This window comes from Ammospiza caudacuta, chromosome 11 (assembly GCF_027887145.1).
Source record: "Ammospiza caudacuta isolate bAmmCau1 chromosome 11, bAmmCau1.pri, whole genome shotgun sequence".
In the NCBI taxonomy this organism is placed as follows: domain Eukaryota; kingdom Metazoa; phylum Chordata; class Aves; order Passeriformes; family Passerellidae; genus Ammospiza; species Ammospiza caudacuta.
Genome location: NC_080603.1, coordinates 9,160,975 through 9,180,143, shown reverse-complemented (window position 1 = coordinate 9,180,143; position 19,169 = coordinate 9,160,975). Strand labels below are relative to the sequence as shown.

The 19,169-nt window shown below is 41.6% G+C and overlaps 2 protein-coding genes across 5 annotated transcripts in view; one reads left to right on the top strand and one right to left on the bottom strand.

Moving 5' to 3' along the window:
- Window positions 1-10,461, top strand: part of LIMS2 (LIM zinc finger domain containing 2) — a 32,119-nt gene extending 21,658 nt beyond the window's left edge. For all 3 annotated transcript variants that reach the window (XM_058812585.1, XM_058812583.1, XM_058812584.1), the window contains exons 5-10: window positions 1,954-2,103; window positions 2,919-3,069; window positions 4,135-4,227; window positions 5,115-5,163; window positions 5,350-5,425; window positions 6,238-10,461. In XM_058812585.1, the coding sequence (XP_058668568.1) occupies window positions 1,954-2,103; window positions 2,919-3,069; window positions 4,135-4,227; window positions 5,115-5,163; window positions 5,350-5,425; window positions 6,238-6,385 (667 nt within the window). In that variant the 3' untranslated portion in view covers window positions 6,386-10,461. The remainder of the gene's footprint in view (window positions 1-1,953; window positions 2,104-2,918; window positions 3,070-4,134; window positions 4,228-5,114; window positions 5,164-5,349; window positions 5,426-6,237) is intronic.
- A 1,374-nt stretch (window positions 10,462-11,835) lies between these two features.
- MYO7B (myosin VIIB) overlaps window positions 11,836-19,169 on the bottom strand; it is a 46,683-nt gene continuing 39,349 nt past the window's right edge. For both annotated transcript variants that reach the window (XM_058812205.1, XM_058812206.1), the window contains exons 40-48: window positions 18,371-18,476; window positions 18,122-18,235; window positions 17,160-17,247; window positions 15,981-16,087; window positions 15,361-15,546; window positions 14,400-14,516; window positions 13,666-13,749; window positions 12,833-12,952; window positions 11,836-12,019 (exon numbers count right to left, since the gene is read on the bottom strand). In XM_058812205.1, coding sequence (XP_058668188.1) covers window positions 11,936-12,019; window positions 12,833-12,952; window positions 13,666-13,749; window positions 14,400-14,516; window positions 15,361-15,546; window positions 15,981-16,087; window positions 17,160-17,247; window positions 18,122-18,235; window positions 18,371-18,476 — 1,006 coding nt within the window. In that variant the 3' untranslated portion in view covers window positions 11,836-11,935. The remainder of the gene's footprint in view (window positions 12,020-12,832; window positions 12,953-13,665; window positions 13,750-14,399; window positions 14,517-15,360; window positions 15,547-15,980; window positions 16,088-17,159; window positions 17,248-18,121; window positions 18,236-18,370; window positions 18,477-19,169) is intronic.

The following is a 19,169-nucleotide window of genomic DNA, read 5'->3' as shown; positions in this document are numbered from 1 at the left end:
TGCCGTCCTGTGGGTGGATTATAGGATCCTTTTAGGAAATGTCTCAACGAACTCCTTCTGATGACGGCAAATTAGAAACAGCAGAGCAAGCAAGATGATTACAAGACAGTGCAAAGTTTCAGAGTTGTTGAGAGCAGAGGGGAGCCCCTCTATATAGTGTCCTCCTTGCTCTGATAGCACATTATCAGCTCAGTCACACAGGAGCAGGGGAGAGGACACCCCAGCACTGAGGAGCAGTCTTCTTCCCAGCTGAGCTCTTGGCACTGGGGCTGCTGCTATAGATATGAGTATCCTGCATGAATATTCCAGTGTTCATGGTGCTTACTGAAGGCTGCTACTGAACTTCCAGCCCTAAACACAGAATCCTTGGAGTCCCCTGATTATTTTAGGAGGGTGGAGAGATGCATTGTTTGGGAGAAATCTAGTATTAACAGACACAACAGGACACTTCAGAATGGGATAATTCCATAGTGGTGGGAAGGGGGAGGGGGAGAGGGTTAGGGAGAGGGGAGGCTGCTATGGTAACAGCTTAGCCTGTCCAGCACTTCCCTTTGCTTCCAAAAGAGAGGGTCTGTGGGAGGGCAGAGAGTTTGTGAGTGGGGTGGGGGTTGATAATGGTTTATCAGTGCAAATGGCTGAAGGCATCTCATTCAGCTGAATGAGAGGGGTCTCTTTCAGGACTCTTGCTTCGGGGTCCCCATGTCCAGCCCTGTATAATTACTCTGCATTTGACAGTGCTGAGTAAAATTGATGCCTTTATGCTGAGATGAGCACAGCTGTGTGTTTCCTTATAATGGGGTGCTGTCTGCTTTTTCTGGATTCTGTCTGGGCGGACAGTGCTTCCAGCCCTGGGCAGAGACACTTGCTGACAGAAGGACTCAGATTTGGGGAGAATAATAATGATATTTAGCACTTAGATAGGCACCTGCCAGCTGAGAGTCATAAATAAGGGTAAATAATTCACCAGGGCAGAATTTTGGAAGGGGCCCTGTGAAGAACCTGCTAGTTAATCTGTAAATCTGCCCTTTCCATTTGAGCTTTTTCTTTTGTCTGATGTGTTTTGAGAATGACCTGTAAATCTCAGTGAGTGTTTGACATAGTGATACAGTGAAAGGAATGAAGCAGACTTGTTAGTTTTGGGACACAGCAACCCACAGAAGTCATTCTCTGTCATTTTTCTTTTACCATAAATTCTTCCCAGCCCACAGTGTTGCAGCTAGAGGGATAAGTAGTAGGCAACAGCTTCACCGAGCTCCTAAGTATGGTGATAAAACCAATGGCTTCCATCAGCCTTCACAAGTTTTTTTTATGCCTTTGCCTGAGCTTTTCCACCATAAATTTGGGTTATCTGCCTGTTTAGAAGTGTACTTGTAATGTGTTCAAGAACATGTGCTAGGAATACAGCTGCTTTTACCACATAAAATTCTATGGTTCTTAATTTTCTTTGACTTAGGAGTAAAAGGAATTTGCAGGCAACAAGAGGTCTCTTGTTTTCCCTAGATGTTGAAGACTAAGGAATCCAGCCATAGTAAAAGACATTCAAGCAATGCGCTTTGGTTTGATACATTTTATTCTCTTCTTGACTCCCTCCCAGTGCTGTAATGCCTCTGCTATGGTTGGATCCATTAGTTATAGATAGTGGGTGTTGCCACCTTTCCTTGCCCAGCTGTCACAAAAGATCTGGAGGGTTGGAAAGGATCCCTAGAAGAATGACTGGGTGATACCCCTGATGGCACATAAATCAGTGAATGTTGGAGTAGTTTTTGAAGGAAATACAACTGTGTGACTGCTTTAGACTCATTCTTCTCTGTGAAACTGGACACCAAACTTAATTATGTTTATTCTCACCTCAGAAGACAGTTCTGTTACATAAAGTACTTCCTACAGTATGTATATGTTGTTTTAGGAGAAAGAGTTTTTTAATATTTTCTTTCCTTTACTTTGTTCAACCAGGCACCTGTGCAGGCCATGCCACAACCGTGAAAAAGCCAAGGGACTGGGCAAGTACATTTGTCAGAAGTGCCACTTGATAATTGATGAGCAGCCTCTGATGTTTAGGAATGATTCCTACCATCCAGATCACTTCAACTGCACCCACTGTGGGTATGTTGCCATACTGTAAACTCTGACAAAAAAGGAGAGAGACAAACAATTGAGTCAGCAGTGCAGGTCTAAACTTTGCTGCCTTCACATTGTTATTGTTGAGCAAATAGAAATTGTGTGAGGAGAAACTGAAATGAGTTTGGAAAAAGTTTGGGAAGTTAAGTTTTATTTTGCCCTTCAATATTCTCTTATTCTAACATAGTTTATAATGAAAGTGAAAATAGTTCCTTGGCATGAATTTATCTGAAAGGCTGTGTGCAGATTATAATAGTAGAGTTTTCCAAAAATAGGAGTTACCAGGCTGTCCAAAATAATTTCACTTTGAATACCTGGATAGAAAAAAAAGATGGCTTGATGAGCTGTGTCAGTCTTGTGTCCATTGCCACGCTGATACCTGTCTGACCTGAGTTACTTGCAATGAAGGCATTTTAACTGGGCACAGTACTGCCCCAGAATGGGAAACAGTGCAAGTAAATGTCTCAGTGCTGAGCACTGCTAGGATGGCTCTTGCACCTGAGCTCTGCCATTCAGAGATACCTCGAGTCTTAGCATGGCTCTGTGAGTGTCCATGTAGGTGCACCTGGTGTGTCTGTGAGTGTCCAGCTGCAGACATGATGGTCTGCAGACCTTCTTGTCTGGCAATCTGAGAAAGCAATTTTAGAAAAATGAGTTGACAATGACTGTATTTCACTAGCTAAAATGACTGTATTTTAGTGTGAACGTTGCCTAAGTTAACTCTGAGTTTAGTGTTGCAGCAGTTGCTCCTGGGCGCTGCAGAGTTCCCCTCAGTGCCCTGAGCCGGGTTTGTGTTGCAGGAAGGAGCTGACGGCCGAGGCGCGGGAGCTGAAGGGGGAGCTCTACTGCCTGCCCTGCCATGACAAGATGGGCATCCCCATCTGCGGCGCCTGCCGCAGGCCCATCGAGGGCCGCGTGGTCAACGCGCTGGGCAAGCAGTGGCACGTCGAGGTGAGGCCTCCTGAACCTGAAACTGCCCCCAGCAGCTCGTCTGGAACAGGGCTGGTGCTGCTGGGAAACTGTAGACATGCAAGGGGTCTGTGATATATGGATTCAGATAAAACCCAATTGCTTATGCTTGGGATTGTCTTCACCTTTTGTGAGTGAATGAGTTACAGCAGGGCATCAGGGTTCCTAAGAAAGCTGTTTTCGCAACTGTAATAACTTAATTTTAAAATTCATAATGATCCTTGCAGAATAGGGCTCACTGAAAAGCAGTTCCCTACTAATAAATGTACATATTTTGTATGATGCACTTAGATATACCCTCTCCAATTTGAGTTACCTGGCACATAACAGTGTTGGAGTTTTTCCTGAAAGCTGAGCAATTCTTGCTTTTTAAGCCTTTTCAGTCCATAGTTTCTATATCTTTCAGCTGAGTCATCACAACTTGCTCTGAATTTTTAGTCATCTTTGTTTCAGTCATTTATGCCTCCTAGGGCTTGACCTGAGAGACAGCCTGCTGCTCATTTGAGGTGTATTCATACCAACTATGTTTATATTCCTGCTTCTCTTCCCTGAAACAAGCAAGATAATAGTCCACAAGTCTATCAGGCTAGACACAAAATGATTGCCCTTCCAGCACGTCTTCCACCTATCCTTAGTACAACTCTTAATCACTATAAATAGACTAAATATCTCCTTTTTTTTTGTTTTTTTGCTTCTATAAAGATCTTTCTTGTCTGTGCTTCATTAAAGCATTGACATAACAGCTTTAAATGAAAAGAGGTAGATTTAGATTAGAGACTGGGAAGGAATTCTTCCCTGTAAGGCCCTGAGGCCCTGGCACAGGGTGCCCAGAGAAGCTGTGCCTGCCCCATCCCTGAAAGTGTCCAAGGCCAGGTTGGAATCAGATGAGCCTTAAGGTCCCTTCCAACCCAAACCGTTCTGTGATCAAGTGTCATGTATTGAGCTAGGATTTTTTGCCACATTTTTACCTGATGATGGGAAAATTGTTTTGCCTGCCATGAAATGTTGGGTTGTTGTTTTGTTTTTTTTTTTTTTTTTATTTTACAGCATTTTGTTTGTGCCAAGTGTGAGAAGCCATTCTTGGGGCACCGACACTATGAGAAAAAGGGGCTGGCCTATTGTGAGACTCATTATAATCAGGTAAATTCAGCCATCTGTGATGTAGGTATTGTTGTGTCTGGGAAATGCTTTTTCATGTTTTGTATATGCAAAGCTATGCAGATTTTGCATAATCTGAATTTGTAGATGCAATGGAATAATAAGAAATTAGTCAGATTTAACAGAAAAATAATAGTTTTTCTTGGCAGAAAAGTGATGCTGAAAACAGAATAGAAATGTCCTGGGGATACTGATTTTAATTTGTGCCATTGGCAGAAAATCACTGACCATGGGTTGAGATTAAAATCCCTGTGATTTTACTTCTAATGTGTTTCTGTGGGCTTCTTTGATAATTACTTCTTTCTGTGGGCACAAGGCAACTATTGTGTTGTGTAAAACATAAAAAAGTAGATTAATTAAAAAATAAAAAAAAGGCCAGGAAAACCAATCAAACTCTGTTTGTTCTGTGTGATTTGACTGAACAATGTTTTGGTTTGGAATTTTCTTCTGTCAGATAAATAACTCATAAGAGGTAAGTGTTGCTGTTCTGACAGTAGCTGTATTTTAGCAATAGTTCTATTTTGGGGTTTGTAATTGAGCATCAGGAGATGTTTGTCTACACTAAGCATCATACTCTACCCATCCTTTCTTCTCCACAGGACTTTAAGATCCTCTAACAGTACTAGAGTGTGAGGCATCAACAAAAAAGGTTTTGTAGTGTTTAGTGGTATGAGATCCAAAGGAACATAGGCTATTTGGCAAGTGTATGAGAAGTTATTCAGAAGATTTAAATTGCTATATTTGGGAGCCTCTGGTGTATCTGGGAATTCTTTGATTATTAGTATTTAATGTCCACACCAGCTGTGTGATTTGGGAACCATGAGTAGTCAGCAACATGAGTTTGTATTCTTATTTCTTTTTCTGTGCAGCTCTTTGGAGATGTCTGCTACAACTGCAGCCACGTGATAGAGGGAGATGGTAAGATTTGTTCTCTCCTTGTTTTGGGTTGCTGTCCTTGTTTCATTTGTTAGTGCAGCTGTTGCAGTCCCACAGTTGCAAGACAACAGTGTTTGTTTTCACATCTGGCTTCATTTGAATTTGGATATAAATCTGAATTCAAACAATCCATCAGTTTCCTCTTACTTGGTGCTTTTACTTTTGCAGTGGTGTCAGCTCTTAACAAGGCCTGGTGTGTGAATTGCTTCTCCTGCTCTACCTGCAATGTCAAGCTCACACTGAAGTAAGTCAGTGTTTGTATTTTGGACCATGTGAATGAAATGTTTGCCCCTAAGAAAGGGTATCAGCCTGGAAGAGCCATGAGCCTCTGCCTCTCTGAAGGCCAATATACCTTTCCTCTGTGGGAAGAGGTGCTTAAAATTCCACTGATTTCAGCACTGAAAGGGGGCTGACACTCAGCATCCTCTCTCATTTATTTTCCTTCATTAATCTATTCTGTAAGGAGGTTGGGTAAGAGGGGAGCTCATTCAGCAGTACAGAGGGAAGGCTCTGAACGTTGAGGAACTGCCTGTCCTGAATAACCTGCAGCCTCCATGTCTCCTTAACTGTGGTTGCTCCCCTCAATAACAATATTTGCTATTGCATAGATGATTTTGAAATAAAATACTGTTCTATTTACCTCAAATATCTAGAAGAGGGGCAGAAAAAAAAACAGTCCTACATTTTTCCCTTCTCAGGTTCAAAACTTTATCCTACTCTGCTGGGTTAGCTCCACTGGCCATATGAAGGAGCTCTAATTCATCCCAAAGGGGACCTCTGAAGTGACACTTGTATTCTACAGTAACAAAATTATTATTTTAGACTGCTACATGTAAATACATAGTAAAATTTTGCTCCTTATTTACTTAGTACTAAAGACCTCAGTTCACTGATAAGAGCCCAATCTCTATGCTTGCATCACCAGACGAGGAAATTAGTTGTTTTATAAATAGAATCGAATGCTTGCAACAACACTGATGTAGATGCATGGAAATTTTAATTAGTGAAGCATACAGTTTGCAAATACCATTTGAATAACTTCTCTTTGTGTTAAAGGAATAAATTTGTGGAGTTTGACATGAAGCCTGTGTGCAAGAAATGCTATGAGAAATTCCCTCTGGAGCTGAAGAAACGTCTGAAGAAGTTGTCAGAGCTGGCATCCAAGAAGATCCATCCTAAAGCTTTAGATTTAAACTCTGCTTAAAGCCAACAGGTCTGTCAGTCTCCTGACTGCACTCTCAACACAAGCTGCTGCTCACTGCAGCTGTTGATTACAGAAGCAATTACTAAGAAGTGGAACCAAAGATAAGCACTACCTTCCCCTGCTTCTGGTGATGTCTCTTGCATCTAGACTGTCCCTTTTCCCAAGCAATTGTCTATTAACACTGGCAGGAAGAGGAATGTGAGTTCTGCTTGAGCAGTGCACAGGCTGATTATTAATTTGCCACTAACATTGCATTTTGCCTTTCTGGAGCTATACACAATCTTTCCTTCTTCACTTGAGCTGTACTACTCTTTCCACTCCTCTAGTCCAAGGAATTTGGAAAGAGTGGTTAAATGTAGGGCTGGAAGAAATATCAGGTTTGCTCTTTCTCAATCAGAGTATCAGAATTTTTCTTCTTACTCTGGCTGAAGCAGTTTTTAGGGTTTTTAATATATAGGCAAATAGTTTGAAAGTTGTCATTCTTTACTACATGTGAAAAGTTCTGGTCTTTCTCCAGATTCCTATAGAGAATATATGGGTGCCCTATCCCATATCCCAATCCTTCTGGTTGGTATGTTTACTGGGCAAGCCCAGGAACCAGTAGCTATGGCATCTGCACTGCCCACTTAGGCCCAGTGTTAAGGCAGCTAAGAAGTTTCCTTTGCTGCTTCTGTGCTCAGTACTAGGGAGATTTCAGCTGTCAAGGACATGTGAGCCTCTTCAGAATAGTTGGGCTCTCCTTAAGGAGAAGGTGGCTTTAGGAAACTAAACATTTTATTAGAACTGACACTCATTTTCTCTGTTCTTTACTACTACATGGCTGGTAGAGCTTCTGCTGGGCAATGTCCTGTCCATTGGCATAGCTGATATTTATTGAGGGAGTGTGGCTAGAGCATTGGTTACTCTTCTTCATAAGGAAATTGAATAAATAATGTGGTACCAATTTAAGCACTTCAGTTTTCCCATTCTCACTTTGTTTGCCAGCCAAGTATGTGCTTGTTGGTCATGGTTCACAAAGCCCAATTACATGAAGGTGTTTCTAATGTTTACATTTTGTAGCAAATGTGTTATGCAGAAAAACCCATTTTTCTTAAAATTTTTACCCAAATAAGAGTCCCATTCATCTTTCTTTTTGAGACCTGAGTTTACTTAAGGAGAGGATCTCAGACATGATGCTAACATCTCAAGCATATAGTCCTCCTCTGAAAATTTGCCTGTCACCAGTGAGATTTCACTGGTCCTACTGTCTCTGCTACCACATCCCAAGGTGCTGAGAAATTTCCTGGTTTTGGATATTCTCAATACTTCTTTAGAGGGGAGCCATCAACAGTGCTGTCCCTGAGTCCACCTGCACAATGTGAGAAGGTCACTGGGATCTGAGTCTCCCAGAGGTGACCCCCATACTTCCTTGTGCTGAACTAAGCTGAGCAGCTTGAAAATCCCTTCCCATGAACAGTTGTGAGACTCTGCCTGTCCCTTTGCAAGGCTGACAAGTACTGGAGGACTTACTGCCCTTTGCATGATTTAAATTTTGCAAAAAGTGGCTGGTTTAGTCAGTCAGATGAACACAGAAGTTGGGCCAAGACAGCACCCTGCAGCCACAGGTGAATTTGGTAGCAAGAAGTTAAAGCTTCCCCACTTCTTGTGTGTGTTAGCAGCAACTGGATTGGGACAATACCTTAGAACTGTGTTATTGTGCTTGCTGGATCAATACCCATGGAACTGCACCAGGGATAGCAAAGCAGTGGTAGGAATTCCTGGATAAGTGATCAGAATCCCACATGTGAGGCCATCTCATAGAGCTTCAGTGCCTTTGCTAATTCATTTCCCTCAGCTGCTTTGCTTTTTGTTGCTGTAAGTTACCATCATCTTTTAACTGGGTTATGCTGTATCCAATTTAACAATGCTGAGGGGATAGGTCTAATTTTAGCAGTAAACTCTTTCATCTTCTCCTGACCAGTTTGCACTGTAGATTCCAGTAACAGTAGCTGCTTGTGTCACTGCTTTAGGAGAGCATGTGGCTATTCACTGTTCTCTCATCAGCCTTAAAATGGCCTTTTAGTTAAGGGCACAAAGAACAGCATGTCTTTTGGTGCAGTAGTGTGGCCCTGCAAAGACGCTCATTTACAATCAAACCTGTTGTTTGGCATTTTGTCACAGCATAAAACACTTGAATTCTGACCTAGGTGCAGCTCAGCTCTGCATAACATGCGGATTCTTCTCAGCATAAAACATTCCAGTCTGTTGCTCTAATCTCAGTCACAGGCCCTGTGTAATGCTGAATCTGAGCAGCTGTGTATCCCCAGCCTCCTGGGAAGTGGTGGAGGAACACACAGCCACACATTCCTGGTAAATATGGGAGGACTAAGTAACTAGCAGCCAATAGATAATATTCTCTCAGCAGCCACTCACATTCAGCAATGGAAAATGCATGTATGTGAATGGTATTATTTCTGTGCTGCCAGTGAAGTTTAATGGGTGCTTTCGTCTTATCTCGTGTTAGAGATTTGGCAGACCTAGAAAGCTTCAGAGTTCTAAGAAGAGGTGATATCATTCTCTTTGATAAGCTGTTCAGTTCTCTAGGATTTGGACTATGTCCTTATCTCTGGGACTTTTTGCAAAATTAGTTATGAACAAAATAATTGTAATCCCTGGTCTCTGTACTAATGGAGGGTGATATTCTCTTAAATTATTAATTTTTCACAATAATTCTTTTTACACTTCTGGTGCCCATAGCCTGCCCAGAGTTAAAGTAGTTTGTTACCAATACATCTTGGTGAGAGTGGAGTTGAAGGAGTAGGAGAAATAACTATAAATGGCCTTTAAAAATGCATCTTCCTCTACTTCTGTCAGTCTACTTTTTTAAAACCAAGTAGAATGTAGTGCAAACTCACAAGTTCTCCCTAGTGCCTTGGTAGGCTGACAGGTTGGGTTTTGTTTTCTTTTTAATTAAGGTGTCAGTAAGAAATAAGCTGCATGCTTTTTTCCATTGCTGTAAATAGACCTGTTGGCCAAATTCTTCCTAAGCATCACACCACTGGAGAGTAGAGATTTATATGAAGGTTGAGCTTGGCTCAGAAATCTACACTTAATAGAAGATGTCTCATACTATACATTTATATTTATACCTAATTCATATTTATACCTAATTAAAATCACTAACACTCACTGAGTACACTTGAAAATGGTTTTGCTTTTAGAAAGCATGGTGTGTGAGGCTTGTTTTCATGGGTATGCTAATCACCTGCAGTGCTTCTTTATGGCTCTAATCCTCTCTCTAGATTTGTGTCCTGGTGTTTTTACAGGAGTCTGTGCAGTGCTGGCAAACGCTGGTCAGCCTTTTGTAGAGAGAATTCCTGATGTACAATGGCTGGTACTAGATGATATGACTGACACTCTTTCAGAAGTGATTGGTTGGGGAAGGAATAGATTGCAGGCAAGCATGTAATAAAGATGGTCCTACTAGCCTGTAAAGCACTGCTAAGTGCTGAGGGTATTAGACTGAGAAAAGAATTAGCAGCTCACTACCTTGGTTCAGGCCTTGATGGGTTCTGCACTGTGTAGAGCTCTCACTTTATCACACATTGTTTGAGCTGTCTAACCAAAGCACATGATTGTAGATTGAAATGCTGTAATACTGTGCCTTTGTATGTTCTTGTATTAAAGTTAACTGTAATACATTTTAAATCTTAACACAAAAAAAAAGAAAAAAAATTGTGCAGTGTACAGTTAATGCCATATTTTCAGTGCTTAGCCAGAGCCTGTTGCCCACTCTGAGGAATCCTGGGAATGCTGAAACCTGAGGCACTGTTGTGGTGAATTCATGTTTTGGACCTGTGCTGCTTCTGTGGTGTTGTGTTGGTTGACGAGGATGTGCAGAAAGGGGTATCATCCTTTTAGTGGCTGTGTTGTACAAATTGTGTTGTGTAGGTAATGAGCAGATGGGATACTATGATAATTTACAGGATATAGTGGATATTTGGTTGATTTAGGTTACATGGATCTGGAGCAAACATTCACTTGGTTAAAAAAAAAAAAGACATTGTGGTTGATTTTCTGCAGTCTTTATTTAAAAACAATACAGAAACAATACAATTTGGTGCAAGATTCTTTTTTTTTTTTTTGTATAGGTGAAGTGTTGAACATTTCTCGTCTATAGCTAGTTAGTTAGATCAGACACTGGGTGACAAAACCACTCTGGGTAATTAGACTCCAGCATTTCCATTGCCAGCAATGGACACTACAGCAGGAGCATCTAACTGCTTGCAAAAAGATCAGCTATTCTGACAGGTGTGGCACTCATTTAGATGCACAAAGAGAGTGGGCTCTTCCCTGCCACCATATACAAAACTCCCACCAGCATTTGAATTTTGTGCACACATGTCTGAGGCAACAAGAGATCCATTGTGCATCCATTGGCAAAGTTGACAGATCAGGCAGGGCTGCTTTTCCAGCACTGCCAGTTGTGTCTCAAGGAACTTGGTGTAAATGCTTTAAGACATGTTCTTGTTTCACTGGGAGTGAGGGAGGAGTACTTGATCTGAGGGGGAACAGCTCAGCTTGCTCCCACCATAGTCTGTATCTGCTTTACACACTCGGAGCACACTCTGGTTCCTGTGGCACCAAAGTCATGTTTCTACAAAGCTCTTGGAGATGAACAAGTGCTGAATCAAATTTTACCACTCAAGCTGTCTGCTAAGCAGGAAGCAGAAGAGATCAGGACCAATTAAAGCTATTATTCTTGTCTCATGAGGGAATGTCTGCATAACTCCAAACAGAACATTCTTGTGGAGCAGAAAAGTCTCTTTTCAACAGACCTCTGTTAGACTGAGTGCTTCAGTTCTGATTTGCCCTGAATAGCTCATCTGTGTCTTGAAACAGGAGCAACTAAAAGTGATGGACCCAAACCCCAGACTCATTTCAGAGCTTACTAGAAACTGCACAGTAGAAAGTGGTTGTTAGTTCCCAAGAGCATTATAACATGTGGAAGAAAGAAGACTAATTTAATCAAGGCTGTGGTAAGTCAGGGACAACATCTTACCTTTCAAACTGTCCAGTTATCTGCTACTAAAGGGCATTTCTTCACTCTTAGAATTGCCAGTAGGAGGAAAAAAAATACATTACCTTTGTTTGCAAGGACTCTTGGAGTTTGTGCATTTGGTAAGAGCATATGCAATAAGGGGCATTTTCTTTCCAAATGGAAGAGAGTTCTTCATGTGTGTCTGTCTTTGAATGGAGGAGATTCAGGCTATTGGAAGGAGCCCTCACAGGGTTTCTGCACTCCCATAGAACATTAAAATCCATCTAAACTTTCTCTAAATCCAGTATCTGAATGGAATTCTCATACTACATCTAAGAAGTGTTACAGATAGTTGAAAGCACATGCTCACTTGAGTTTCTCTTGCACTAATATTTCAGCAACTCAATTCATTCAGTGTATGTTCCAAAGACTGATCAACAAGATTAATATTTTTTAAATGGCATTTCTTCTGGGATATGAAGTTACAGGTAGTTTGGCACAAGTACAGGTCATGGGCTCTATTTCCACTCTCAGGCTGGGAGGTTCTTTTGCTTGTTTACAGCATTCATGAGCAGGCGTACGTAGGATGTTAACAGGTCATCCATTTTGTAACCCTGTCAGGGAAGAAAAAGGTCTTACATCTCTCAGGGAACTCCAGAAACAAAAATAACTATCCTTTCCTCCCCTTTTTATTATCTTCTCAGGTTCTTCGGGTTCTTCTGTCCTTATATGGATTTCTTTTCTTTCAATATCTGTCAGTGTTTTAGTTATAATTTATGCATTCCTTCCTCTGCTTTTCATAGATTTCAAAAACTTTACAGAGCATAGCTCTGCTGTCTCCTTGGTATTCACTCTGTAGCTTGACTTGTACTTAAGCTTTTCTGTCAGAGTAGTTAGCCTTTAAATGTATTTGTGATCTTTACAAATGTACCTTTAAATATGAATACAGTGATGCTTCTCTGAGATTGTGAATAGTCTGAAACCAGTTTTTAAAAAGGTGGTACCACTCCCTGGAAAATATCAAGACTTGCAAGGCTGGCCTTACTACATAACTAGAGGCAGACATGCAAGACAAAAAGCTCCTTATGTAGCTTTGCAGTCTTAACTTCTCAAATAGATAGAATTTTGATGCATGGGAAGAATTTGGGAAATTGCTATTTTTCCTTGTGTCCTGTGTCCTGCATCTTTGCATCAGATGGCATTATATATGAACTGAACCAGTTCTAAATGGCAGCTTTATTGACACAGCAGTGAATGCTTTTGGTATTTATGGTATAATTAGTATAATTATCATATTTATGGTACAATTTCTTTGGTATAATGCTGCATTGGTACTTATCTGTTTTCACACCACCTTTTGTAGTAATCAGGGTTGGAAAGGAAAAATTAGGATTTTGTTGTGTCTTAGTTGGCGAAACTCTTCTTACCAGAGATGTCTCACATAAGAGTCGGTTTCCTCGTACCAGGTTCCCTATGGTCATGTGAAAATATGTGCTCCCACTGCTCCAGTTGGAGATCTTATTGAAGGGGTAGACTACTAAAATATCCTGTTAGGGGAGACAAAGTGATCTATACAACATTTCTCAAATGAAAACAGGCTGTTACATAAGAAAACCTGTAGAGCCAGACAATTCTTGTTCTTTCCCACTTCATTTATAAAAATGTGGGTCAAGGTAGTTCCTGAATCCAGGTTAGTGGTATATTGGATTTTCACCAAACAGGTAAATCTTAATCCCACTAATGAGACTTCCTTTCATTATATATTGCTCTTTGCCTTAGCTTACTGCCATTAGATTTACAATAATCCAAACCTGTCTTCTAATTTGTTTGGTTTTTGAAAGCCAATAGCGATACTCTCTTTTCCTGAGACCTTGGTAAGACCAGAGTGTTGGGGTTAGACTGCAGCTAAATATGGCCATTCAGCCTGATCTCTTAGACACCTGCGGCTTCCTGCAAAGCATTTTTCTGAAGTAGGTTCCTGGGTCCACTGCCCATCCATCTTCCTGATCTTACCACCTTGCCAGGTTTACCATGATTCCCATTTCTTTTTTCAGAGATGCTCTATCCTATTCCTTTCCAGAATAGAAACTGCAGAGAAGTGATTTGAGGCAGTAACATTTTCTTCAGTTTCACACAATAAAAATGAATAGAGAGCCTCTATTTTCTCCTGCCATTCCTGGGCAAGGTCCTATCAGTGTCCCTAAATTATCAGGGTCTGTTCAGTCCTTCCTTAGATGGACTTGTGAGAAGCAGCTGTTACCTTTGTCTTCTGATGTATCAGTGACACTCCTTGCTTGTTGATTGCAATCAGTACAATCTCTGGGAAATTGGGCTCCGAGGCTTGCTGCAAATGAGTAACACAGCAAGGTAAGCAGAAAATTGAGAAATTATCTGTATCAGGGGCCTAGTGACCTTTGAGAGTGTCCAGTGCTTCTTGTTCTCTTTCCCAAATGAACACTGAAACAATTTGGCCATATATTGATGACTTGAGCAAATGCTACATGACAGCAGAATCAGATCCATTATTTACTATGCTGTCTGATAACAGGTTTAATAATTGATTGCAAACCATTTAAGAGCCTAGTGAGGAGAAATTAAAGGTAACACATGGGAAATTATTCTTGGGTGATATCCACTCTAGAATGAGAGGATTAGTACCATTTTGTTCTGAGGGAAGAGTCACCAAAGAGATAAGATTTGGCAACATTTTCTTGTGGAGAGCAATGACAGGACAATTTAGCCCCCTACAGCTACTACACAATTGTAGTAGAGGTGTTATAACTAGAGCAACAACATTGCCAGTAAACAACAAGCATAGTTTAGAATGGATAAAGTATCCATCTCCCAGTTTGGAAGAAACTGAATTTTCCTCTATAGATTACAGGAATTCAGCTTTATAATGTATTTTTACTTTCAGATATGGAATTATAGTCAGTCTGTACCCCTTGGTACTGATCTACTACCAAATCCACTCAGACAGGCCTTCAAACATACCTTCACCTCAAAAAAGGCTGATCCAAATGTTGGCCACCGGTGTATTATTTTCAAGAAAGCAATCTTGGCCTCATCCACAGTTTTTCCTTCATGTTTACTGTATGCTGCAATAATGCTCTGTTTAGAAGAGGATACAAAGCCAGCTGAGTTGGAGACAGGCAGGTTTCCAAGGCCTAGCCTTAGCACTAAAGACAGCATCAGCTCATCACCACAATCAGGCTTTATGCTCCAGCAGCAGAAAACAAAATGAAGACAGCTGCTATGCCATGGGGCAAGGTGAAGCCAGAACCCTTCAGTGTTCCTTATTCCTCTGCTGGGTGAAGGAAGCCCAGCAGCCTGAGGAGATGGACTTCAGGGCACAGGGACAATGTGACATAAAACTCAGCCAGCGTTCAGCACCCACGGACACAAATCACATCTTTGGCTGAGAAATGGAGGGTGAATTTTCCCTTCATATTTGAAAGAATGTCCTGTGTTTTCCTCAGCAGACTAAGTGGTAAGTACTTGCTGAAACCTCCTTGCCCTTTTTGAGGATAAAAGAGCCTTTTGCTGGAAGTAGCATGGTGCAAGGAGATTGATTTGCTGCCAGAAATACTTATGAGATACCTTAATTTTCTATTTCTGTCCAATATCCTCAACTTCCAAGTCTCATCACTGGCTCTGCTATCTCTAACTCTTTTTCTGGGTGCTAGGACTAGATTAGTATCTCCAAGAAAGATGCACACTTCAGATAAGCCATCCAAGCCTGCAGATATAGTTCAGAATTTTGGTAGACTGTGTAAAATCTGGATTGTAAGAGGCAAATCCTCTTGCTACCCTGCTGGCAAATCCAGCAATATCCAATACCATCTCTCCAGAGTACTTTCAAAACCATCAGATCAAAAACGTAGTGTGGCTCAGTGTGTTTTCTCTCTTAAAGCTCTGTAAATGCAATATGACTAATGAAAGCTGATGTTCTTACCTTCTTCCACTCATCTGGTGCCACTGCTCGGAGCAGATTGTCTGGCACCAGCTCCTTCAGGATTTTGGGGATAGCTGCCAGCTGCGTGCGGTCGTTGTTGAAGCGCGCTTTATAAATCAGCCCTGCCAGCTGCACAGCTTCATCCTTGGAGCACTTGTGGTAGCCTCTGAGGTACTTTGGCAGCTCCTGCAAGAGATCAGCTCTGAATCCAGACACAATAGACTTAAACATTCTAAATTTGTGAGGTCAGGACACAAGTCTTGCCAAGCACAGTCCAAGGACATCCAAAGAACTTTTAGCTCCTCCTGAAGGTTCTCTGGATGATCTTTAAAGATCCAACCAAAACTTTCTGTGATTCTCTGATTTATGGAGCAAGACAAGCATTTGAATAGTACAGTGAAGTAAAGGAGCTGTACTCTTAACATGTTCAGTATAGCTCAGGTTGGACATTGTGAGAAATAAATCTGTTCTGAGACTTAGCTGTGCCCCCTCTGGAGGAAGTGTTCCTCTGGAGGCTCTATAATGCAGGCTTTCAAGAGGGAGACAGTAATACTCCTACAGACTTAATGTCTCACAAGAAATTAAGGTATCACAAGATACCTCTTTAGGGAGCTGCTTACCTGGTGGTAATGGAAAATGGTATCAGCTTTCAGATCCTTGCCAGGAGTTACATTCAGCCACAGCTTTCTCATGAAGTACACCTCATAGGCCACCGACAGAGCAGCCCCTAAGGAGATCAGATCTTGTTAGTGTTCTCTGTGTCACTGATAGTCCTACAGTTTTTAAATGGCTTGTGAATTTCTTCAGAAAAGTAATTATGGTTTTAATAGTAACAGAATTACTAACAAAACAACGTGAAAAGCCATTTTAGATGACAAAACAAATGATCAGTTTTCAGTTCCTGGACACTGCTCCTACCATGGTCAGATGGAGAAGTTGAGGGACTACCATTGAGTGTTTGTTATTGGTGTTCATGACAGCTGCCTGCTGGTGTGCAATACACCCAAATTCTCTTACACAGATGTGAATACATCTCCTGATGGCTGTGCTTCTACAAATGAATTGTGATTTAGTGCACCCACATCTTTAAACTGTGATTTTCCGAGCTTCTAGCAGCTACATCAGCTGAGGGAAGAGAAGTTAGAAGGTTTTAGATACATAGAGCTTCATGGAGTTGAACCTCAGCTATCTTGAAATATGCAAAGGTGAGGACAAATTGATATAGAGTTTGAGTTTGATATTGATTTAAAAATGTATATTATCCATTGGGGAGGTGGGATAGTAAGTGCAAGGAATTGCTGTGCTTGTTATTATTATTACATTGTTTTATTCAAACAAGTGGTTTCTTGACAACATAATGTGTTTGGGTATCACCAGGTAATAACCTGGTTAAAAATTTTCTAACAACTCAAGAAATGTGAGTGACACTCTGTAAAGAACCTATTTGCATGTGTTGGCTGATTCTTAGTATTTGAGGTTCAACCTATCTAACTTGCATATATCCAGCTGTGTGTTTTGGATACAATGGGTCAAAAAATCTTGTGTACCAATTTCAAATTTCTGGAGAGATCCCCCCTCCCAGAAATGTTCTGGTGTTTTTGATAGCCAGTGCTTGGCTGCGTCAGGTCACTGGATCTTGCTGCTGGTGCAGACATTAACCATGTATGTGCAAACAAAAATTATACAAGATTCTGCTAAACACTTCCCAAGATGGACTGAATCCTACTGGATGGATCAGCTGCTTTCCAGTTTAACACAGCATCTCATGCAAATTCTGGTCATGCTGGCATTCTCCTTACCATCTTTTCCTGGCCTGTTCCTTTTGTTCCAGTCTGTCACCTGCCTTAGTGAGTCAAAGAAGTAGTCTGCTTCATTCTGACTGATCACCTGCAGAGGCCAAGCAATGAAGGAGAGAAAGGAGGGGTTAGCACATCATAAAATACTGCCTGTGCCACATACCCATATATCAGGCTGAATTTTCTTTCCCTGTTTACAGTGAAAGGGCAGAATTATAGCAGGAAAGAAGTAGAAAAATAGGAGGAGAAAGGCCCAATTTACTTATGTTTCATACGGGGATCTTTATTGCATCTTCTGTTGCTTTTTGCTTTTCAGGTTGTTTATTGAAGTCAAGCTGAAGATGCCTACCTAGTTCCCAGTCTTCTTCCCTTTGTAAAGTGTTGTTACATACTGGGTTTCTCTTTTCAGGAAGGCAGCACACCAGAACATCCTTGTGCTCAGTGCTGCTTTTGCCTTAATCAGAGTTTCAGAGAAAAGGGACATCTCAGTGAGAGAGCCAGCCCAAGGTTCAGCTTGGACAAGGCAGGCTCCCAACAAACCAGAGGGTGATTAATTGGTGCTGGTTGCCCCTGCTTTCCCTAGTCCTAGTGGGCACTGTACACGTGCAGCACATCTGGGCAAAGTCTGGGTGAGAAAGGGCTGAATCCAGCAGTATGCAACCATCCTAGCAGCTGCTGGAAAGCCTGCATCTCTGCTTTTAGTGCCACCTGGGTACTGGCAGCATGATAGAAGTTCTGCATCTTCGGTCTCCTTCACGAGACTGAAAATAATTGTCAGCTGCTAAAAGTTCAAGTTTAGGTTGTATCCCCTTAGTAAGACAGAAGCAGTAATCACCTGCTCTGGTCCTTGGCTTTGTAGGGTTGTTTAGGTGACCTGGTAATGAAATACATATTACCTGGTAAAAAATACATATTAAGAGAGGAGGGGCAGCCTGGCTACCCTGCCAGAGTGAAGGAGGAGTTACCTTGTCTGCAATCTTCACAAAGAGGCTGAAACCTTCCCAGGAGTGCAGCTGCAATTTGGAAGCGATGTTCTGACACAGAGTCTGGATTTTGGTGTTTGTTCCCACATCAAATGTCTATGAGATAACAAGATTCTTGTTACACAGAGGACAGTAAGAAATAAGAATATTGAATGTCTTCACACATGCTCCTGGATGAGCACATCATGGCTGGAATAATGGTCAAGGCTGGGAAAACAAGTAAGTGCTCACCAGTTCTGTTTTGTTGGGGAAGCAAATCTTGTGTGAGATCTTAGTGTTGTTCTGTAAGATGGCCTCAACCTCCACAGGATGAGGTGCCCACTTCCTGCAGCCACTCCTGGAAAATGCCACCACCATCATAAGAGACATCAGTTTAATCATTGAGGAAATGAACAGCAGTATTCCGGCCAAACAGCAGGCACCCTCCAAAATGCCAGTACTCTGTGATGGGGCTGGCTCCAATGCACCTCCACCCCAGTGTAAATTCAGTGTATTAACAGCAAGAAACTGAGGGTCTTATTGGCATGTAAAGTGAAAGTCTGTTCTGCTCTGCAAGGAGGTTGCATGAATAAGGCACCTTCCTAGCCAGCACTATTGCCTCTTCTGTGGATTCAGCAGCATTTTTCCTTACTGACTGACATGTGAATATAGCGACTACAAGGAGAAATACATTTTATTTAATTCCTGCATCAGTAAAAAGCTATATATTTGGATACAAAATTACTTGGAGCCCAAGTACCAAAAAGGTCTGGAGAGCTGCTTGAAAGCATTTTATATGAGAGCTGAAGTGCAATCACTGACTTAGGAGGTGCTTAAGCTGTACAAGCCCAGTTCTTTGAAATTATAGTTCAGAGCAGAGCTGCCTTTTACAGCAAAGGAACTGGCCCTGAAGTCTCAGTCATGCCAGAATCTTGACATAGTTAAAGGGAGAACCAATCTAGCGAATTACCTCCTGGGGCTGTTAAGTTCCTGTCCTCAGTGACACAGAGCAGGCTGCTCAGATAATTTGAACACCATAGCTGGTGTTATG